This window comes from Trichechus manatus, unplaced genomic scaffold, assembly GCF_000243295.1.
Source record: "Trichechus manatus latirostris isolate Lorelei unplaced genomic scaffold, TriManLat1.0 scaffold00016, whole genome shotgun sequence".
NCBI classification, from domain to species: domain Eukaryota; kingdom Metazoa; phylum Chordata; class Mammalia; order Sirenia; family Trichechidae; genus Trichechus; species Trichechus manatus.
Genome location: NW_004443952.1, coordinates 461,607 through 485,793, shown reverse-complemented (window position 1 = coordinate 485,793; position 24,187 = coordinate 461,607). Strand labels below are relative to the sequence as shown.

General features: G+C 39.6%; 1 protein-coding gene across 1 annotated transcript in view; it reads right to left on the bottom strand.

Moving 5' to 3' along the window:
* MEGF9 (multiple EGF like domains 9) overlaps positions 1–24,187 on the bottom strand; it is a 143,546-nt gene that overhangs the window by 61,309 nt on the left and 58,050 nt on the right. The window contains exon 2 of the mRNA XM_004372118.2: positions 15,365–15,572. Coding sequence (XP_004372175.1) covers positions 15,365–15,572 — 208 coding nt within the window. The remainder of the gene's footprint in view (positions 1–15,364; positions 15,573–24,187) is intronic.

Sequence of the window (24,187 nt, the reverse complement as noted above, 5' to 3'; positions counted from 1 at the left end):
GGCATAACAAAGCTTATTAAGAAAATGTTTTGCATCCTGCTTTGGTGAGTGGAGTCTGAGGTCTTAAAAACTAGCAAGCGGCCATCTAAGATGCATCAATTTGTCCCAATCACCTGGAGTAAAGGAGAATGAAGAACACCAAAGACACAAGGAAAGTATTAGCCCAAGAGACAGAAAGGGTCACATAAACCAGAGACTCCATCAGCTCGAGACCGGAAGAACTAGATGGTGCCCAGCTACCACCAATGACTGCCCTGAGAGGGAACACAACAGACAGTCCCTGATGGAGCAGGAGAAAGGTGGGATGCAGTACTCATATTCTAGTAAGAAAACCAGACTTAATGGTCTGACTGAGAGTGGAGGAACCCCAGAATGCATGGCCCCTGGATTCTCTATCAGCCCAGAACTAAAACAATTTCCGAGGCCAACTCTTCAGACAGGGATTGGACTGGATGGTCGGCATAAAGTGAAACTCATGAGGAGTGTGCCTCTTCGCTCAAGTAGATACAAGGGACGAAACGGGCAGCTTCTGTCCGGAGGTGAGATGGGAAGGTAGCAAGGGTTCAGAGCTGGTTGAGTGGACATGGGGAGTCTGGGGTGGAGGGGAGGAGTGTGCTGTCACGGTGTGGGGACAGCAGTTGGAGTCACAAAACAATATATGTATAAATTTTTGTATGGGAAAAATTAAAAAAAAAAAAAAAAAAAGTGTCTCATCCCTGGGAAGGGACAGAGATTTGGAGTTTGTTAGTTGAAAGATTCTACAAAATGTCTTTAAGCAGTACCTTTACGGCTGGCTTGCACAGCGGGATGTGGCTGCACATATAAACTGAAGGAGCTGATTTTTAAGTTCTGTACCTTTGGAGTTCAAATTTAAAGCATCCTTGAAAGAAGCTGGCACTAAGGGAGTGTGTTACAGATTGAATTGCATCCCCCAAAAATATGTATTATAAATCCTACCCTCTAGGGTCACTATGAGTTGTAACCTACTCAAACACACCTAACAACAACACACCTGTGGTTATGATCCCATTTGGAAATGAGTTTTCTTTGTTATGTTAATGGGCAGTATTAGTATAGGGTGTATCTTAAGTCAGTCTCTTTTGAGATATAATAAACAGACTGAACAAGCAACCAGGCAATTAAGCAGAGACAGGCGAAGATAGATGCCACAACACATGGAAATCACCAAGGAACAAAGAAACAGAGGCTGAAAAGAGATAAGGACCTTCCCCCAGTGCCAAAAGAGAGGGAAAGCCTTCCCCTAGAGCCTGCACCCTGAATTCGGACTTCTAGCCTCCTGAACTGTGAGAAAATAAATTTCTACTTGTTAAAGCCACCCACTTGTAGTATTTCTGTTATAGCAGTACTAGATAACTAAGAGATGGGTTCATTCTCAAATAATCACTGCTGTCTTTGCAAGGATCTAGACCAGTAAAAGCATCATCACAGTAGTGAGCATAAGCATAGTAGTGAGTATCATCTGCTAGGTTGTTCAGGGACCAGGCTTCAACTCAGCAATTCCATGTAGCAGTGAGAAACAACAATATTAGCGAACCGATCAGAATCATATTTCCTTTTATGCCTCGTACCAGAGGAGGACTGACCCTAAGAATTACTAGGGAATTATAATTAATTGTTGGAGAAATGATTGTCTCAAAAGGAGGGTACTGGACTTGATGCTATTGAGGCATAGGAGGGTCAGAGCAATTAATCAGAAAAATAGAAGAGGTATTGCTATATTTGAATCCCATTTGTGGAAAAGTTTTTCAGTTACATAAGCTTTCAACTTTCCCACATCTGTTGTTTGCTACCTCCAAAGGCTTCCTTATAAAAGTTAACAGTTTTAAAAACTCAAAAGGTAAAAGGCCTTTGGATTTATCTTTAGCAACACAGAAAGAATGTTGATACAGGGATACTGTTTGACACAGCAGAAAGGCTTACGGTGGAATAAAAATCCCATGGGATACAGTGGGTGGTGGCAACTACTGAAGCAAAGGAAAGCAAACTCAATTCCTGCAGCCTGCAACAAAGGAAGAATGTAAGCATAGGGAGAGGGTGTGGACCTGAGAAGGAACCCTGGGACTGAGAACTTCCTTAAGTTCAGCTTAGAAATACAAACTATCTTTAGATTTGTGTGCATGTATTAATGCAAAAATCATAAACTTTCTAGAGAATTATGCACAGAAGCACTACTATCACGGGGCATCACCGTCTCCTTCCCCTATGAAGTTTACTCTTTTGAAACCACATCCTACCCATTTTATCTCCAAAATTATTCTCTGCGAAATGCAAATTAAAACCACAATGAGATACCATCTCACCCCGGCATTACTGGCACAAATCAAAAACACTGGAAATAAAAAATGTTGGAGGGGCTGAGGGGAGATGGGAACTCTTATGCACTGCTGGTGGGAATGCAAAATGATACAACCATTTTGGAAAATGATAATGGCCCTTCCTCAGAAAGCTAGAAACAGACATACCATTTGATCCAGCAATCCCACTCCTAGGAATATATCCTAGAGAAGTAAGAGTCGTCACTCGAATAGACATATGCACACCTATGTTCATGGCAGCATTGTTCACAATAGCAAAACGATGGAAACAACCTAGATGCCCATCAACAGATGAATGGATAAACAAACTATGGCACATACACACAATGGAGTACTATGCAACGATAAAGAACAACGATGAATCTGTGAAGCATCTCATAACAGGGATGAAACTGGAGGACATTATGTTGAGTGAAATAAGTCAATCACAAAAGGACAAATATTGTATGAGACCTCTTTTGTAAAAAACCATGATAAAGTTCACACACAAAATGTAACAATCTTTGTTGGTTACCAGGGATGGGAGGGGTGGGGGGGAAATACTAAATAAGCAATAGATAAGTGGTATCTTGGGTGAAGGGTGAGACAGTACACAATACAGGGGAAACTAGCACAACTTGTACAAGGAAAGGTCATGGAAGCCCCATAGACACATCCAAACTCCCTGAGGGACTGAATTGCTGGGTGGAGGGCTGTGGGGACCATGGTCTCGGGGAACATCTAGCTCAATTGGCATGACACAGCTTATAAAGACAGTGCTCTACATTCTACCTTGGTGAGTAGTGTCTGGGGTCTTAAAAGCCTGTGAGCGGCCATCTAAGATACTCCACTGGTCTCATCCCTTCGGGAGCAAGGGAGAACGAAGAGAACAGGATACAAGGAAAAGATTTGTCCGAAGGACTAATTGTCCACAGCTACCAAGGCCTCCACCGGGCTGAGTCCAGTACAGCTAGATGGTGCCCAGCTACCACCACTGACTGCTCTGACCAGGATCACAACAGAGGCTTCTGGACAGAGCTGGAGAAGGATGTAGAGCATAATTCTAACTCACAAAAAAAAGGCCAGATTTACTGGCCTAAAGGAGACTGGAGAAACCCCGAGAGTGTGGGCCCCAGACACCCTTTTAGCTCAGTGGTGAAGTTACCTCCGAGGTTCACTGTTCAGCCTGGGAGTGGACAGCCTCGTAAAACCAAATGAGACTAATGAGGTACAGGAGTCCAGTGACAAGGGTCAGAAGGCAGAAGGGGACAAGGGAGCTGGTGATAGGGAACCCAAGATTGAGTAAGGATATTGTTAATGTGTTGTGAGATTGTTAACCCTTGTCATAGGGCAACATTTGTAGTAACTGTTAAATGAGAAACTATTTTGTTCTGTAAGCCTTCATCTTAAGTGAGAATAACAGCACAATTGGAAGAGCGTAGTCAATGTCACTGAACTGTGCATGTAGAAATTTTTGAAACAGTGTGTCTTTGGCTATGTGTAGTTTCACAAAAAAAAAAAGGGTTGAGAAGTTAGAGGGTTAATATGTTGTGGGGTTGTTAACCAATGTCATAAAACAACATGTGTACTACTGTTTCATGAGAAACTATTTGTTCTGTAAGCCTTCACCTGAAGTACAATAAAATATATATATATATAAAAAAATTATTCTCTGCATTCTCGCTATTATTACCCTAACTTTGGCCCTCACTAATTTCACTCTGCCTCTAATTGCCCTTTATTTACATCCACCCTATCTACTACTGTGAGAATGCAGTGCTGCTCTCTCTCCTGCTTAAAAATTTCTTACAGAATAAAATCCAAATCATTTGTCTGTTAAGGCCCTTTGTCACCTGACCACGGCAAGTCTTGCCAGATACATCTCCTTCCGCCCCTACTCCTCTTCGACCTTACATCCTGTGTAAGCACACCTCTGAGACGTTAATCTTGATGCTTCCTGTTCTGTAATGTCCTTTTCCATTTCTGTATATCTAAATGCCTTCTTTTCTTCAAAACTGAGCTCAAAAGCTACCTCCTCAATATAACGTCCTCTGATTTTCCCGGTTATAAGTGATATCTCCCAGCTTCTTAATTCCCCCCCGACCCGTAGCATTTTATCTTTATCTTTTATGATATGGGTCACTTTTTACTTCGTATTATAATTATTTATATGTTTCTTAATGCCCTTATTATATCAGAATCTCCTTTGGGATGAGACACATTGTCTTATTTATCTTTTATCTCCCACAAGGTCTATTAAAATACCCTGTACGTAATTTGTTGAATAAATACCTTGATATCAAATACTACATTTATATGAACTTGATTATTTACACTATTAGCATATGTACACCTATAGATTTTGAGAGAGAAAATAACATCTTAGAAGAAGCAAAATAAATGATCTTTTAATATTTTCAGTACCAAAACTTTAAAATATTTCTTTCAAAACTTCAAGACTAGCCTAAAAGTGGCCTAATGAAATAAGTAGAAGCATCTGGAACATAATTAAGGGAAAGGGACTTGTTTGCTCAATAGCAACAACATCAACTCACAGTGACATGTCATGTTAATGTTCACAAGGGTCACTAAAAGCTTGAGGGAAAAGTGGTTTTTTTCCCCACTATCATTTGACCACAGCTGATACCTAGTTAATAATTAGAAGAACAGGAGGGCAGATTATCTCCTGTGAATGGTGGCTTTAAGACAGAAACTCACTGGAAAACATATTTGCACTTAAACTTCAACCCCTCTATGCCTTTTTCTGGACAACATTCAAATTTTAGTCTAATTTGTTTTGCTAAACTTAATGTGATACTCGGAACAATGTTTTAAAATATCTTCTAAGATATTTGGCACTGTACAAACATTTACTGAAACAAATGAACCATGATAGGATAAAGGTTGAGATCAGTTATCTACTTTTTAAAAAATATTTATTGTGGTAAAATATACGTAACAGAAATTTGTCATTTTAACCATTTTTAAGTATACAATTCAGTGACATTAATTATATTCACCATGTTGTACAACCATCACCACTTTCTATTTCCAAAAGTTTTCAACATCCCAAGTAGAAACTCAGTACCCTTAAGTAATAACTCTCCATTTCCTCCTCCTCCCCATCACCAATAAACTTTGGTCTCTATGCATTTACCTATTCTAGATATTTCATATAAGTGAGATCATACAGTATTTGTCCTTTTGTGTCTTATTTCACTTAGCATAATGTTTTCAAGGTTCATCCATATCATAGCATGTATCAGAACTTCATTTCTCTTAGTTATCTTCAAGGAAAAAAATACTGGTCATTTAAAAAGAAAAAAGGTCATTTAAACTAGAGATTGGTATAGTTGCAGGAATAATAATTGGGGTATAGAATAAAGTTATTTTTAAACAAAATTAAATCCGTGGGGCTTTGTTCTGTTTTCCTATAAAACAGAACAAGAATATGCTAGTTAAGAATATTTCTTATTTGGCACATAATGTATATGCAACTGTCCACCAGACATCTCTGCTTGAATGTGCCACAGTCACCTCAAGATCAACATGTTTAAAACCTATCATCATCATCTCCCTCCAACTTGCTTATCTTCTTGTAATCTTTATCCAGTTAATAGAATATCTCCCCACTCACAGTGTCTGAGCCACAAAGAAACATGGGAGTCATCTCTCTCTTTCCCTAATTCCATAAATACAATCAACCATCTAGTCCTGTAGATTTCATCTTCCAAAAATCTTATAGTGGTTCCCTCCTCTCTAGCACCAGTGTCAATGCAAATGCCATCGCCCTAGATCAGGCCTTTAACTTCTCTTGCTTGGATTGTTACAATAGCCTTCTCACTGGTCTCCTGCATAGGCTCACTCTCTCTATCCACTAGACTTTTGACAGTTCTCACCTTCTTTTTTAGTGGGTTTTCTACAAAGCAAATCCGATGTCACCACTTACTCAATATTCTCCAATGGATAAACTACTTTTCATGGCATATGAGGCCCTTCATGGTCTGATCCTATTTATTCTTTATTAACTCATTCTGATTATTCAGCAAGTATTTACTGGGTGTCCTATGTGCCAGACACTGTTCTAGGTGTTGGAGATACAATGCACATAGACAAAAGTCGTATCTCCTGTCACTTCCTGTTCTCCTTCACCTCTTCCTCCCTACCACAACCAAATTTTGCCTTCTAGAAATAGCGAGCCACTTCCAATCTACTAAAGATGCTTTGTTGTTTCATAGCAAACTTCTACTCATCCTTCAAATCTCAATTCAAATGCAACTTCCTCTCCCAAGAACCTCCCTGAATCTCTTTGTACACTTTGTGAATACTCATATTTTGTTTGCACATATATGTTTGCACTAGTTTCTTAAGAACAGGGATAATGTCTTTTGACATATAGTCAACAAATGCAGTGTTTATTAAATGAAACAATGATTGAATAAAATGACAAAACTTTCCTCAATTATTAATTGTTTCTACTGTTCAGATAACCAGTTTTTTGGTCTTCTAGAATTATAGGCAAAGTAATAAACAAAGTTTTATGAAAGCAGCTGTTATAGAGCATTACACAAGAGATGACTTTCAGAGCTCTTTATGTAAGCCTCGAAGGTATTTTGTCATCTATTTGACATTTATTTCAGCATCAGTTTACTTCATAATTAAAATTTTGCCCTGTGTCCTGGGGCACATTCCCATAATTAAAAATGCAAAGTAGTAAATATTTCAAAATACATTGTACAGCAGCAACCACAGAGGTTATGAAAAAAGGGTATTATACCACTACAGAAGTTCACTTTTACCTTACTGAGACAGTTTAAAATGATGTACCTGTATACTCATCTCTATGAATACATTAAAAGCATTTTGTATCAGTATATAATTGCCTACATATAAAGTCAGTCCTTTATGACTGATTATATCAAGCTATATTAGGAGATTCAGGCTCTCACTAGGCATACTGCTATTTGAGATGAAATGCTATCTGACTTCTCCATTCACTTATTAAGCGTAGGTCCAAATGTGGATCAAGAAAACATTAGAAATATGTTCCAAAGCTTAAACCAACTTAAACCAACTCCTTCCCAATTAAACATGCTGGAACACCAATGGTGATATGAGGGGGTGGCCATCTGTCAGTACATAAAGGACTTTGTGTTTGCACACAAAGACATTGCTCAACCCACATCTGGCTCCTGCAGCCAAATTCTACCCTCACTGGGGCAACTCCCACTGAAGTATCTGGGCATAAACCAAAAGCAAGGAAATGCCTTTTTTAAAAGCCAGTTGTTTGATCCATGGATATTTGATGTATGAGAGAATCACAGGATAGAATTGAGTCAACTTTTCTACTTTTATTTATTTTTAGAAAGAGAAGACAGAGGTCAAAAAAGAATAGAATTTGAGTGGGTAACAGGAGATCAGATTTCTCATCTCATTGTATAATTATAGGAAACTTATTTGAATTCTTATGTTTGTTTGTTTCTTGATAAGGTCTTCTTCTCATCTCTCTGCCTCCACAAATCATAACCTGTCTCAGTTCCCACCTCCTCTGGAAATCTTTCCTTATTACTTCACTTTACTCCCGCTCTTTTCCCACTCTAAACTACTTAAAAATTTAGCATATAACTGTTTAGTATTATCTCCTAATAGTTTTGTGTCCTTTAGTCTTGCATGGATTATAAATTTCTTGACAAGGGCAAAAGCAATATTGTTTTTACTCCAAAGTGCCCAACACAAAGAGATGGAAATACAGTAGATATTGCAAATGATAACTATTTATTGAAAGGCTGATCCTTTGGTGTTCTCAATTTCTACTAAGCTAAAACTGAGACTAATCTCACCAAGAAGGGTTATTTATATAGCATGAGTTACACCACACCAGGGTCAAGGTCTGATTACCAGAGGACAACTAGAAGAAATTCCTATAAAATATCAAGGATTCTGTGCCACTGCATCAGAGCTTCTTACAACACTCACTCTCTTTGCTCAATATATGAGATTTTGAGAAATAGTGTATCAGCACAGTGGACAGGAGTACATACTCCAGATCTAGATTGCAAATGTCCTAATCCCAGCTCCTTTATTTACTAGCTGATACCTAGTAAATTAGATAAATTACCTAACTTGCCATTTTTTTCATGTGCAAATGAGAATAATGATAGTGCCTACTTCATACAGTGGCTTTGAGGATTAAATGAATTAATAAATGCAAAAGGGTTAAGGATCATGCCTAGAATGCAGTAAGCATACAATTCATGTTATTATTATTTAAATACTATTATTTAAAATATAGAATGTCCAACTTTAAAAGGTATAATAGTTTTTATGAAAATGGAGTAAAATAGGCTAAACTTTTTACAGAAGAAATGTAATTTCTTCTTTAGCCTACCAACAAAAACAAATATCCTAATCCCTATACATAATCAAGTCTGGCTGATTTAAACCTCCTTTCTTCTGGGTTACCATTCTGCTCATCACTTTAAAAAAAAAAAAAAAAAGATTCAACTTCTAGAGAGTTATTGAGCCTAATCTATGTGTCAGTGGATATACAATGTAAGTGGATATACATAAACATATAATTTAATTCTCACAAAGATCCTTCATGTTAGATATATTAATCCTATTTTGCAAGAAAAAAAAAAAAACACTGCTGAGGCTCAGAGAGATCAAATATCTTAAGCTCACACAGTAAGTGGCTAACCCAAGAAAAGAATCCAAGTTTACTAATTTAAGATGCCACTCTCTTCCTACTACACATCACACTACTTGCCTACAATATCCTTTTTCCCTAAACCCAAACCAAACCAAATCCATTGCTGCTGAGTTGATTCCAACTCATAGCGACACAAGAGGACAGAGTATAACTGCCCCATAGGGTTTCCAAGGTTGTAATCTTTACAGGGAAGAGCCCAGTGGTACAGTGGTTATGCACTTGACTGTTAACCAAAAAGTCGGTAGTTTGAACCCACCAGCTACTCTGTGAGAGAAAGACATAGCAGTCTGCTTCCATAAAGATTACAGTCTTGGAAACCCTGTGGGGCAGTTCTACTCTGTCCTATAGGGTCGCTGTCATGGATTGAATTGTGTCCCCAAAAAATATCTGTCAACTTGGCTAGGTCATGATTCCCCAGTATTATATGATTGTGTAATCTGATGTGATTTCCTTATGTGTTGTAAACTCTATCACTATGATGAGGTTATACTGATGAGGTTTACAAGATTAGATAGTGTCTTAATCCAATCTCTTTTGAGATATAAAGGAGAGAAGCGATTAGAGACACATGGGAACCTCATACCACCAAGAAAACGGCGCCGGGAGCAGAGCGCATCCTTTGGACCTGAGGTTCCTGCGCAGAGAAGCTCCCAGACCAAAGGAAGATTAATACACGGACCTTCCTCCAGAGCTGACAGAGAAAGCGTTCCCCTGGAGCTGACGCTCTGAATTTGGACTTATAGCCTACTGGACTGTTAGAGAATAAACTTCCCTTTGTTACAGCCATCCACTTGTGGTATTTCTGTAAGAGCAGCAGCACTAGATGACTAAGACAGTTGCTATGAGTCGGAATCGATTCCACGGCAACAAGTTTGGTTTTGTGTTTTTTTTTTGTAATCTTTACAGGAGCAGACTGCCACATTTTTCTCCTGCGGAGTGGCTGGTGGGTTGGAACTGCCGACCTTGTGGTTAGCAGGGCTCTTTTCCCTAAACCCACCCACATAATTTATAGCAGAGCAGAACATAGAGGTGTTTCCTCACAGTTTACCCATATGTTCTTGCTGAAGCATAGAGTACTAAAACTTCCCATTTCTTTTTGTCCAGTCTCATGTCAATTTTTCCTTTCCGGTAATAAGAAATACCATGCTTACAACTGTGTGGATTTAGAGTTCCCATGCCTTGCTTCTAATGACTTCCTTTAAGTACAGGCTTTTAAATTACTTCTGTGATGCACTGCTTGTTCTAACAAATTGCCTGATATTCTGAACTTTTTTTTCCCAATTAAAAAAATCTAAATATTACTCTGCAGTAATCCATGGAAAATAACTATGGATTTATCTAAAAATTTTAATATGCCTATATTTGAGGCCAAAGACAACCAAGAAATAGGGGAAAGTAAAGATTGGAAGTAGGGTAGAGGAAAACTTATTTGAAGAGAGGTCAAGAAGCTGAGAGGCCCAAGTCTTGTTAGGATCATTTATGGATGTTAAAATCATACAGAATCATGACTGGTATAGTGTCAGATTAATAGTCATGTTTAGAAATAACGGGTAATGCCTAAGAGTGGGAATGGCAACAAGGAAGTGTAACAGTATAGGCTGCTGCCACGAGCTCCAAAGGTGGGGCTTTTTAGGAAGGAGGAAGGGAGAACACTTGGGAAAGGGCAATAAGGAGCAAGGAAGCTATCTGTTTCAAATCCAGGCCCTTTCGAAAGCTGGACAATGAATAAGGTAGATGGAAGAAGAATTGATGCATTTGAATTACGGTGCTGGCAAAGAATATTTAATATACCATGGACTGCCAGAAGAACAAACAAATCTGTCTTGGAAGAAGTCCAGCCAGAATGCTCCTTAGAAGTGAGGATAGTGAGACTTCTCTTACGTATTTTGGATATGTTATCAGGAAGGACCAGTTGCTGGAGAAGGACACCATGCTTGGTAAAGCAGAGGGTCAGCAAAAAAGAGGAAACTCTCAAAGAGATGGACAGACACAGTGGCTGCAACAATGGGCTCAAACAGAAAGGACTGCAAATATGGCACAGGGACCGGGTAGTGTTTCGTTCTATTGTGCTCAGGGTCACTATGAGTCAGAATTGACTTGGCGGCACCTAACAACAACAACAACAAACTACGTGCCAGGCATTCTCTACAGATCTCATCTAATGTATTACCCCTGATTAATATTTGGAGAGCTGAGGCTTAGGCAGCTAAAGTTGCCCAAGGCCAAGTGGCTAGATCAAGACAGTCAATAGAAAACACAACTCTGTCGGACTCTAAAGCCAGAGATTCCCCATCCATCACACGGCTTCCCTATAATGGAGGTCACTCAAGCCTTCATGAGAATTCGTGCGCCACAAAGTTTTCCTCCAGTACCTGCGTGAAATTACCAAAAACCAAAAACCAAACAGATTGCGACTCATAGTGACTCAATGGGACAGAGTAGAACTGCCCCATGGGGTTTCCAAGGAGCATCGGGTGGATTCAAACTGCTGACCATTCGGTTAGCAGCCAAGCTCTTAAACACTGTGCCACTAGGGCATGAAATCACTAGGATCAGAGAAAAAAAAAGGTAGGCCCCAAGCTCCAGGTAAGGGAGGTGAAAGCTCTCCTTATGGGAACTAGGACTCTCCGGAACAGCATGGACCTGGGTGCTGGGTCTCTTTGACAGGGCTCCCTCTAGCTTCTCCAGCTCTGCCCCAGTCGTTGCTTGGTAATGGGGGGGTAAGTGGGAGGGTAGTCTACGGAAGATCGAAGGTCAGCTGTCTTCTTAGTGCCCCAAGACGTGGTCTCTCTGGGCTCTGCCCCCTCTTGGTGCCCCTAAACCTGAGACATTGTCTCTCCAGGCACAGCCCCTCTCAGCATCCCCCAGGGGTAGTCTCTCTGGGAACCACCCCTCTAGGTGCCCCTTTCCCCCTCCCCACTATGTTGTCTCTCCAGGTGCCACCCCTCTCTGCATCCCGCCAAGGATGGTCTCTCTGGGCACTGCCCCTTTTTTTTTTTTTTAATTTGATTTTTTTTTTTAAAATTGTTTATTGTACTTCAGGTGAGGGCTTACAGAACAAATAGTTTCTCATTTAACAGTTCATACACATGTTGCCCTATGACAATGGTTAACTACCTCACAACACATCAACACTATCCTTACTCAACCTTGGGTTCCCTATCACCAGCTTTCCTGTCCCCTTCTGCCTTCTGGCCCTTGTCCCTGGACTGCTGTGGACACTGCCCCTTTTGGTGCCTCCAAAGGGGTGATATCTCCAACTCCCTGCCGCCATGAAACACTACAATAAACACCCTCATGCATGTTCCCTTATGGACATGTATGAGAATATATCAGGTATTCTCATAAGCCAATAATAAAAAAGACAACTTAATTCAAAGAGGGTCAAAATATTGGAAAAGGCCCATCATAAAAGAAGATATAGGAATGGTTAATAAGAACATGAGAAGATGCTCAAAAGCATTAGTCATCAGGAAACACAAATTAAAATCACGAGCTGCCTCTACACACCCAATAGGATGACTAAAATTAACAAGACTAACCAAACCAAGTATTGGCAAGGATGTGGAGCAGCCAGAGGTCCCATACTCTGCTGATGGGAATGCAAAATGGTACAAACACTTCAGAAAAAGGTATGGCAGAGTGGTAGGCAGAATAATTCTCCCTCCCCAGGGGGAAAAAAAAAAGCCCCTGTCCTAATCCCTGGAACCTGTGAATATGTTACCTTACATGGCAAAAAGGACTTTGATGTGATTAAGTTAAGGGTCTTGGGGAGATTATCCTGAATTATCCAAGCATAATCATAAGCATCCTTATAAGGGAAAGAGGGAGGCAGAAGAGTCAGAGAAGGAGAAGTGATGACAGGAGCAGAGGTCAGAGTGATGTGATTGCTGGCTTTGAAGATGGAAGGGGACCACGAGCCCTGGAATCCAGGTGGCCTCTAGAAGCTGCAACAGGTAAGGAAATGGGTTCTCCCCTAGAGCCTCTAGAAAGAATGCAGCCTTGCCAACACCTTGATTTTAGCCCAGTGAGACCCATTTCCAACTTCTGCTCTCCAGAACTGTAAGATAATAAATGCATGTTGTTTTAAGACACTAAATTCGTGGTAACGTTTTTACAGCAGCCATAGGAAAATAATAGTTTCTTACAATGTTTAACCAACATCTACCATATGACCCAGTCATTCCATTCCTAAGTTTTCACCCAAGAGAAATGAAAATATGCATCTACACAAAGACTTGTACATAGATGTTTGTTTATAGCTGTTTTATTTGTAATAGCCCCAGAACTGAAAACACTAATGTCCATTAACAGGTAAATGGATAAAAAAAAATCCATACAATGGAATACTAGTCAGAATAAAAAGGAAAAAGCTATCAGTGCACGCAATAACATGGATGAACTTCAAAAGTATTATGCCAAGTGAAAGAAGCCAAATAAAAGAATACAAACGATATGATTCTATTTAAATAAAAAGTCTATATATGTAACTAACCTATAGCTATGAGTTGGAATCGACTCGACAGCAATGGGTTTGGTTTGTCTTTGGTATAGAGACATAAAGCAGAACAGTGGTTGCCTGGAGATGCAATTGGAGGGAAGGATGGATTACAAGGGGCAGTAGGAAATTTTGGGGGGTGGTGGAGATGTTTGTTATTTTGATTTTGATCATGGTTTCACTGGTGTATGCTTATGTCAAAACTCATCAAATTGAACACTTTAAATATGTGCAATTTATTGTATATTAATTATACTTTATTAAAATATAAAAAATTTCTTCTTCTCACTTCATATTTTTTAATTCCTTATTTTTTTAAGTTTATTTGCCACGCGTATACTTGGTCAGTCTATGCGGTAATTTTGCTCAGATGGAAGATGTTTGCTGTCTTCCTTTAATTGTGGTTACTCCTCAGGTGGTTAATTATTTTGGTCTATAAGCTCATTTTCCCCTGGAGTATCTGGGACACTGCAGTGTTTGACGGAAAGGCTGAGGACTAGGCTCTAGTCTGTGTCCCTCCCAACAGATTTAAGAAGACAGAAGGGGATAAAACCCAGGATCCATAGAATCTGGTTTAATACCATCTTTGCAGTTCATATTAATCCTCTGGTCAGAGATTTGCCTTTAAATCATAGGAAGAAGCAGCATAGGCAGGAGGCAGTCTCTCTGGGTTGTCATCTCTAGCTCTGTCTGTTTTTCTCCTCATTAGGGCTTTTAGCTTTCATGACATGCTGGATCCATGTGGCCTGACTATGCTGTTGATTTCTGATGTGAAGGTGCAGGCAATGATTATCCTAAGACAACAGAGTTTAAAGGCTTTTTTCCAACCTATCCTCTCTCTGCCCCCACTATCAGCCCTTCACCCAGTCTGTAGGTACCTCCCTTCCATCCTCCCTTCTTACTCCCAGGTACACACAGCAGTTGCAGACAGTTTTTTGTCTTTCCAGAGGCTTCTTATACTTTGTGTTGAGAGTTCCTCAACTCCATCCATCCATTTCTCTTAAATAATTTCTCCAGAATGGATTTCAAGGGAGGGAGAGAGTACTCAATGTTAGTGTACCATCTTAACAGAAAAAACAACAATCCATTGCTGTCCAGTTGATTCTGACTCATAGCAACCCCACAGGACAGAGTAGAACTGCCCAAGACATCAGAATTTAAAGACCAGTGGGGTTTCCAAGGCTGTAATCTTTACGGGAGCCAACTGCCACATATTTCTCCCATAAGCAGCTGCTGGGCTTGATCTACCGACCTTTCAGTTAGCAGCCAAGCGCTTGATCGCTGTGCCACCAGGTTTCCTTCATCTTAATAGGAAGCCTTGTAATATTATTTTTATCTGACTTTAAACCATTTAATATTCTCCAAAGAAGTAGTCTACATCTGAAAATCACATTCTGAATATCGTAAGAGAACACTAAAGACAATAAGAACTATAGAAAAGTAAAAAGCATTTTTGCTGGTTTGAAACTCAGAAAAATAAATAGGTTTTAAACATATTTTGATAAATCCTTTAGAACTATAAAGGAGCCTTGGTGGCACAGTGGTTAAGTGCTCGGTTGCTAACCAAAAGGTCAGTGGCTTCAACCCACCATCTGCTCCGTGGGAGAAAGATGTGGCAGCCTGCTTCTGTAAAGATTACAGCCTTGGAAACCCTATGGGGCAGTTCTACTCTGTCCTACAGGGTCGGTATGAGTCGGAATCCACTAGATGGCAATGGGTTTTTTTTTTAAATGGTCCCTCTTTATTTAAATTAGTCTGATCCTTGAGAGTTTTGTTGTTGTTGTTGTTGTTGTTGTTGTTGGAATAAAATTCACTTCATCTCCACTCTCTGCTGCTTACCTGTTGCAGAGTATGCTGAGGGCTCCATCTGGACTACAATCACATGGCAGACAGAGCCCAGAGCTGTAAGTGTGATTCAGGTAAAAGCCCTCCTGGCAGGTTTCACAGCGAAGCCCCTGATAACCTGGATGACACTCACACTGCCCTGTGGTCTGATTGCAGCGATTCACATCCAGGCTTCCGACCCTAGAGCAGTTACATATATACTCTGCAAAGGAAAGAAGAAAAGAGACATTATCAAATAAGATTTAATGCCTTTTTAATAAAATAACTCCATTGCATTTTTCTTCATAAATGTTCATGACAACTTTGTAGCGTTGGATAAAATTAACTCTAGTTCAATCCTCTTTCTATTCTATTTAGTTTGTTTAAGCTGGGAAATATATACAGAAAATATACACAGAGCTATGTATAGTTCAAACGAGCCCTGGTGCGTAGTGGTTAAGGGCTCAGCTGCTAACCGAGAAGTCAGAGGTTGAAACTCACCAGCCACTATGAGGAAGAAAGATGTGGCAGACTCTTTCTGAAACAATTAAAACCTTGGAAATCCTATGGGGCAGTTTCGCTCTGGGCCGGAACTGACTCTACGGCAACCGGCATGGGGTATGTATGGTTCATAATTACAAAGCTAGCATTTTCAATTTCTTTTCCAGTAATCTTCATCTCTTAGCCCTCTTACCTCACACTTCAATGTATGGGTCTGTATATTATTTGTTTTTCTGGATTGGAAGCCCGCAAACGCAGGGCATATGCTTATGTATATGCATTGAGAGGCTCTAACACGCTGGAAATGACAACATACTAAATAATAAATAACCTCATTGTATAGTAGCAAAAGCCTAAGGCTCAGATGGTTAACTGTGGTAACCTACACAAGGTCATACAAGATTGTGCTATATCTGGAATCATAAGCTAATACATTCTGCCCAAGAAGAAATTAACAGAGAAATGAAACTTTAAGGTTAGGAAACGAGAAACAGTAAATCCCAGATGAGAAAGTTTACAGGTTCATCCTATAAACTTAAAAACAAAACTTAAAATCAATCACAATTTGAATCTCTTTCACAAATTAAAAGATTTAGAACAAAAACATATTCTTTAGATACATTTCAAATGGTTTTTTCAAAGAATATATTTAGAAACCCTTAGTTTTAGCCTTTTAATACAAAGGAACATGTAAGCGTCATTAGGATTTGGGTTTTGCTACTGTTCTACTCATTTTATCAAGAAGAAAATACAGTGAAACCTGTGAGAGACGGGACTGCCTGGTTTTTCTGGGTTTCACAAGCTTTCTGCCTTTGACAGGGTGCAATCACCAATTTTCTATAGCTTGTTCTAGTGGAAAATATTTAAGTTTTCCTTCTTTGACAGGTTTCCACCTTACACAGGTACCGGCTTTCACAGGTTTTACTGTATTTTCAACATAGTTTTACAAAGTAGCAACACAGGACCTTGTAAGCATGTGCAAAAACATGTAACTAAAATCAACATAGTGTTGCTGTGTGTGGACAAGCCGACTCCAATTCATAGGGACCCTACAGGACAGAGTAGAAATGCCAAGGCTGTAATCTTTAAGCAGGCTGCCACATCCTTCTCCCATGCAGCAGCTGATGGGTTCAAACCACCAACCTTTGAGTTAGCAGCTGAGCACTTAACCACTGTGCCACCAGGACTCCTCACAGATAAAATAAAACCCTGCATATATTTTAGGAATAACTCCTATTCCCAAATAGCTAGAGGCCTAGGATTAAAAAGCCCAGAGAAACCTATGGTACAAATTATATTTCTGAACAATAAGGCACTATATAAAATGGCATTATACTGATAACAGTTTAGCTTATAAAAATATTTGATGCTAATTTTGATGATTTCAAAAAAGTTATTAGAGAACTACAAAGCCAGAGTCTTATATAGAAAAGTTATAAAGGAGTTTGCTTCTCTATTCTAGAAAAAGAAATAAGCTTCAAAATTATTTATGTCATTACAAGCAGCTTATCCATACAAGTCACAACAAAGAATTCCACAAAGAAATTCCCATTTGGCCGACTCTACCAACTCTCTACCTCCCATCCTTCTTCAGTTCCTGTGCTTTGATGTCCCTCTCCAAACCTCTTTTAATATGTAAATATGACAAATGAATATATGCTGATGGGTGATTTTTAAATTTTATGTATATTTCAAGCTTGGGTGGTGAATTAGTTACAAAACACACAGGAGAGTGCCGATTTCTTCAGTTCCAAGTATAGGCTAGGAATCAGCTTCCCATCACAATCAAGATTTTTATTTTTACTAGGCTGTGCAAGCATGACATTTCTTTGATAGAGTTACATGTCTTCACATTATTTCTGCTTTCTGGGTATACGTGCATGTGGTCTTTGTAAATAATGAAGCCACGTTTAGCGGTCTACAAACCTGCCAATGACAACTTCATGGCAAGTCCTTCACTCCACCTAAAATGACCAGAATGCTTAAAATAACATTTTTCTTTTGAAAGCTGGCAGAATTTCAACATATGTACATCCATTTCTCCTGCTAGACCAATTTCACCACAAGATAAACTAATCATATTTATGCTGGTGTGAGCAGAACTAGTTCAAGAAAAGGGAAAATACTAAAAAGCTCTATAATAATAAAGACTGAGCATTTTATTCCATTATTTCCTTACTAATGTACTGCCATCTGAAAACTCAATCAGTGTACCTAGTGAATGAGATAAGATTAGCAGTGTTTTGTTTTGTTTTGTTTTAAAGAACCCAATTTGAGGACTCTGAGATGAGAATGCTCGGAATTTTTTTCAGTGAAGTTTTAATGGATAAACCTTCAGTACTAACCAAGTCCATTTGTTGCTTAATATTTCTGTAGAGTCAATCCAATATCTTCATTATCTCCCCTGAACATTCTCTTTTTCCTCCTATTTCTGAATCTTTGCTCATTCTGTGCTCCTTGGAATGTTCTCTCCTCTCCACATACTCAAACCAATCCCATATTTCAAGATCCAGCTAAAAAAAACTCACTCTTCCATAAACTCTAAGTCTAGTGCCCCTACTGTGAACCTATTGCAATACCTACTGCCTATAACTCTCATATAGCACTAATATGAACAGGCAGTTAAGTGAAGCAGTTATAAGCATAGACTGTAGAGTCAGACAGCTAAGGTTTAAATCCTGTTCTGTCACTTACTAACTTTATAGCCTTAGGGAAGTTAGTTAACCTACTTGTGCCTTCATCTTCTTATCTGTAAACAGGGCATAATAATAGTACCTATAACTCTCAGCCTCAACACATAAAATGAAATTCGTCTGGCATTCTATAATAATTAAAACAACAGCTGGAAGAAAGGGACACCAGGTAAAATAACAAGTGCATTCAAATGTCAGATTCAAAGGCCACAGTTTTGTTACACCCTGTGAACAAGATTTGAAAGCCTGGGAATGGATTTATTACCATGGCAGCTTTTGACAACGTCTAAGAAATAGAATTAATGTCCTCTCATGCAGAAATGCAAGTTGTGGGTCATCTAGGCAGAGAATAAGCGGGTAGTCTATACATACTTGGCTCCACACATTACCCGTATGCATGCCCTACAGTGATGAAAACAAAAGAGGTTAGAATATGGTTTCAGAGAGGATGAAAAATGAGTATCCTAACAGTAGTGGAGAGAATGGCAAGTATTTCAGCAGTAGAGAACACTCTAATGCCAGTAAGGAAGCTGAGGTATCAAGACAAAGGTGCACTATCATGTTGGCACTCTTCCCCAAAATAAGCAAGGAAAGGAAGCTGAGAGAGAAGCACACCAAGAGCCACGGAGCACATGCATCTTTTCCATTTGCAGCTCAGATTCCAAAGTCCTATTCCAGTGATCTACCTCAAACCAAGTTTAATTAATACAGGTAGACCCCAACTCATGACATATTTGAGTTACAATGAACCACACTGTAAAAATACGTGTTGTAAATCCTAACCTCTATGCCTGTGGCTATAATCCCATTTGGGTTGTGTTTATTAGGCTAATGAGGCAGGATTAGTGTGGGGTATATCTTGAGTCAATCTCTTTTGAGATATAAAAGAGATTGAACAAGTGAGCAGAGCAGAGATGGGGTAAGATAAATGCCAAGACACATGGAGATGTCGGTTCATACCCCACTCCTGGTACCAGAATTTGGTACCAAGAAGTGGGGGTGTTGCTGTAACAGATACCTAAAATGTGGAAGTGGTTTTGGAATTGGGTAACGGGTAGAGGCTGGCAGAGCTTTAAGGTACCTAATAGTAAAAGCCTAGATTTCCTGAAGAGACTGTTGGTAGAATTACGGACACCAAAGGTTATTCTGATGAGGGCTCTAAAGGAAGTGAGAAGAGCTGTAGGGAAAGTCTATATCATCTTAGAGAATACTTATGGCACCAGTAACAGAATATCACTAGAAATGTGGATGTTACATGTGCTTCTGGCCAGGTTTTAAAAGAAAATGATAAACATGTGATTGGACAATGGAGGAAGGGTGATGTTTTTTAGGCAGTGGTAAAGAACTTGTCTGAATTATGTTAAAATGTTTGGTGGAAGGTAGAACTTGTAAGTGATGAACTTGGATATCTGGCTGAGGAGACTTCTCTCTTCTTTTTTTAAAATTTTTTTTTATTGTACTTTAGATGAAGGTTTACAGAGCAAACTAGTTCTCATTAAACAATTAATACACATATTGCTTTGTGACATTGGTTGCCAACCCCACGACATGTCAACCCTCTCCCCTTCTAGACCTGGGGTTCCCCATTACCAGCTTTCCTGTCCCCTCCTGCCTTCTCGTCCTTGCCCCTGGGCTGCTGTGCTCAATTTGTCTTGTTTTGTTTTATGGGCCTGTCTAATCTTTGGCTAAAGGGTAAACCTCAGGAGTGACTTCATTACTGAGCTATAAGGGTGTCCAGGGGCCATACTCTTAGGGTTTCTCCAGTCTCTGTCAAACTGGTAAGTCTGGTCTTTTATGTGTATGTGTGTGTGTGTAAGTCTGGTCTTGTGTGTGTGTGTGTGTGTGTGTGTGTGTGAGAGAGAGAGAGAGAGAGAGAGTTATAACTTTGTTCTACATTTTTCTCCAGCTCTGTCCAGGACCCTCTATTGTGATCCCTGTCAGAGCAGTCCATGGTGGAAGCCAGGCACCATCTAGTTGTGCTGGACTCAGTCTGGCTGAGGAGATTTCTAAGCAAGATCTTAAAGGAGCTATGTGGTTTCTCCTTACTGCTTATAGTAAGATGCAAGAGGACAGAGACGGACTTAAAAATGAACTGTGCAAAATGAAAACAGAACTTAAAGACTTGGAAAATTCTGTTGTATAAACTAAGGACACGTGTCCTCGAATGTTCACTAAGGACGTGACTACACAATATTTTGTTAAAGAGATTAAGCCTATGACTGATGGATCTAATCAGCTACCACAGCAGAAAATCCATCAGCTTAGATTGAAGGGGACAGAGAAAGAACAAAAGGAAAGAACACTGTTTATCTCTTGGAATTCTACAGGCAAGAAACAGGCCAAAGGAGCTACATCTGTTGTCCTTCAGAAAAGAAAGGGACTATCCCTGGAGCAACTTGGAGATCAGCAGAACTGTTGGAGGGAGCATGGGAAGCAGGGCCCTCTCAGTTTCAAAGGGTGGGACCACAGCCTCCTAGGTTTCAAAAAGTCGGATCATCGCCAACTCTGTTCTGGAGTGTGGGGCTGCCATTAAGCTGTGCCGGGGGATGGGGCTGCTGGCCAGAGCTGAGGGGGCAGGGATGCCATGCCCAAGGGGCAGAAGATGGGGCCTTCTGGGGTTGAGGGGGTGGGGTCACCACTCAGATGGACTAGGAGAATAGGGTCACCAAAGCCTAGGGAGCAGGGTTGCCATCCCAGTGGACCTGGGAAGGCAGAGTTGAAGCCCAGGACCAAGTGGTCTCCACCCAGAATCCAGAGGACATGGCCAACACCAAGAGTCAGGAGGGTGGGGCCATTGCTCAGATGGTCTCAGAGAAGAGAGGTTTATTTTCAAGTCTTTCAAGCTAATGTAATTTGTTCTGCTGGGCTTTGGACTTGCTTGGTGCCTCTTATCCCTTCTTTCCCTCCAATTTCTCCCATTTGTGATGGAAATGTCTACATTGTGCCTGTTCCATCATTGTACTTTGGAAACAGATAACTTGTATTCTGGATTTCACAGGTTCACAGATGAAGAGGAATTTCGCCCCAGGATGGAATACACCTAAAGTCTCACCCATATTTGATTTAGATGATTCAGAAGATGAGACCTGGAGTTGATTTAAGACTTTTGGGATGATGTGATGAGGTGAATGTGTTTTGCATGTGGCAAGGACATGAATTTTTGGAGGCCAAAGATGGAATGTTATGGATTGAATTTTGTCCCCCAAAAATACGTGTTGTAAATCCTAACCTCTATGACTGTGGCTATAAACCCATTTGGAAATGGGTTGCCTTTGTTAGGTTAATGAGGCAGGATTAGAGTAGGGAGTATCTTGAGTCAATCTCTTTTGAGATATAAAAGAGATTAAACAAGGGTGCAGAGCAGAGATGGGGTAAGATAGATGCCAAGACAAATGGAGATCTCCAAGGAACCAGGAAACAAGCTGAAGAGATAAGGGCCTTCCTCCAGAAATGACAGAGAGAGAACGCCCTCCCCTAGAGCCAGTGCCCTGAATTCAGACCTCTAGCCTCCTCAACTGTGAGAAAATAAATTTCTGTTTGTTAAAGCCACCCGCTTGTGTTATTTCTGTTATAGCAGCACTAGATAACTAAGGCATGCACTTACGACCGTCCCTTTTTTTTTTTTTTTGGTACATCTTATTGTTAGGAATGTGTACTACATACAGTGTTGTAGTGTGTAATTTGCTGATGTTATCATTCTCAGTTGTTCACTCGCAGACGTTCAATTTTTATTTACTGTTGAAAACACTGCCGTATAGATTTAGTTTTCTATACTAAATCAAGGGCGTCAGTTGCTTGAAAACATGGACCCAAATGCTGATCGCTTTGCTAAAGTCAATAGGCAGATTCAGGAAGCAGTGAGATATAACCACGAAATAGATGAAGAAAAAAAGAAAAGGACCATACAGATAACTCTCACTAATTTTCTAACAAGAAATGCCATCCCCATTCCCAGGGATAATCCAGATGATCTGGAACTTTCCACAAGTGGAGTTATTACTGCAATTGACAAAATGTGAATGCTGTCCAACTCTTCTTCATCGTCGAAGTAAATTTTTATGATTTGTGTATTTTCTTATGTACATATGTAGAGGTTTTAAAATGTATCTATAACTTTATATGTAATGTTTCCAACTCCCAAAGACAAATAAAGACAGGATTTATAAAGATACTGATAATAAAAGGCTATGAGGAAAACTAAAAAATAAATAAATAAAAACAAGGTATTCCACTTATGTCAGAACCGACTTGCAACAGAGTTGTCAGAATGGAACCCCGCTGTAAAACAGGGACTACCTACAGTATGAGCAACTATAATAAATTTAAAGCACTGTGAGCATCCATTAAATTGTGTCAGTTAACGTGTTAGCTTGTAGGTAGAGTAAAATCTCAGACCCTTCACAGTTCTTGACGTCCATGTAGAACAAGATATGGAGTTGATGCAGAAATGATGCAATCCTCTTATTAGGAGGCTGTAAATACGAACAAGAAGAAAGAAAACGTCAATAGATAGAAACAGTAGGAAGGACCTATAGCCAAAGACGAGAGAGGAAGTGCTGACTTTTTAATGAGGTAGAATCTCAAGACACCAGAGCACGACAAAGGAGCCTGTGATATGACTAATGATGTCACTAGTGTGAATGTTAATGGAAATGAAACAATATAAAGAGAACACTAAAAGCTAATCACAGACAAGCCTGAATGAAATGCTAAGAAGCTCATTTGGTTTCCTAAGAGTAAATATGGAATAAGCCTCCATCATCCAGGCAGCAGGTTTTCTTTCAAAGCCCTATAATTCTTGGGAAAACTCACTGGAGAAATAGAGAACAGTAACGTAAATGTTAGTGGAGATAACATACTCTTTGGCAACTTTTTTTCTTTTTGTTGTTTGGATTCTGAGGAGTAAGGAATATAGTTATCTGAACCCTTAAGAAGAGTAATAATCTAAAATCTGGCACCAAATTGATTTGAGCATTTGAACACAGAAATATAAAATCCTAGGACATTATGACAGACCCAACTGAAATAAAAAGGATCATAACAGGGTATTATGAAAAACTATACGCCAACAAATTTGAAAACCTAGTGAAAATGGATAATTTTCTAGAAACACACTACCTACCCAAACTATCACAAAGTGATGTTAAAAATCTGAACAGACCCATAACAAGAGAAGAGACTGAAAAGGTAATAAAAAAAACTCCCAACAAAAAAAAAGGCCCTGGCCCAGATGGCTTCACTGGAGAATTCTACAAAACATTTACAGAAGAGCTTGTACCAGTACTACTGAAACTATTTCAGAACATAGAAAAGGAAGCGACACTTCCAAATTCATTCTATGAAGCCAGCATAACCCTGATACCAAAACCAGGCAAAGATGCCACAAAAAAAGAAAATTACAGGCCAATATCTCTCATGGATATAGATGCAAAAATTCTAGCCAATAGAATTCAGCAACATATCAAAAAAATAATACACCACGACCAAGTAGGATTCAGAGCAGTTATGCAAGGATGGTTCAACATCATAAAATCAATCAACGTAATCCACCACATAAATAAAAGGAAAGAAAAGAATCACAAGATCATCTCAACTGACACAGAAAAGGCATTCGACAAAGTCCAACACCCATTCCTGATAAAAA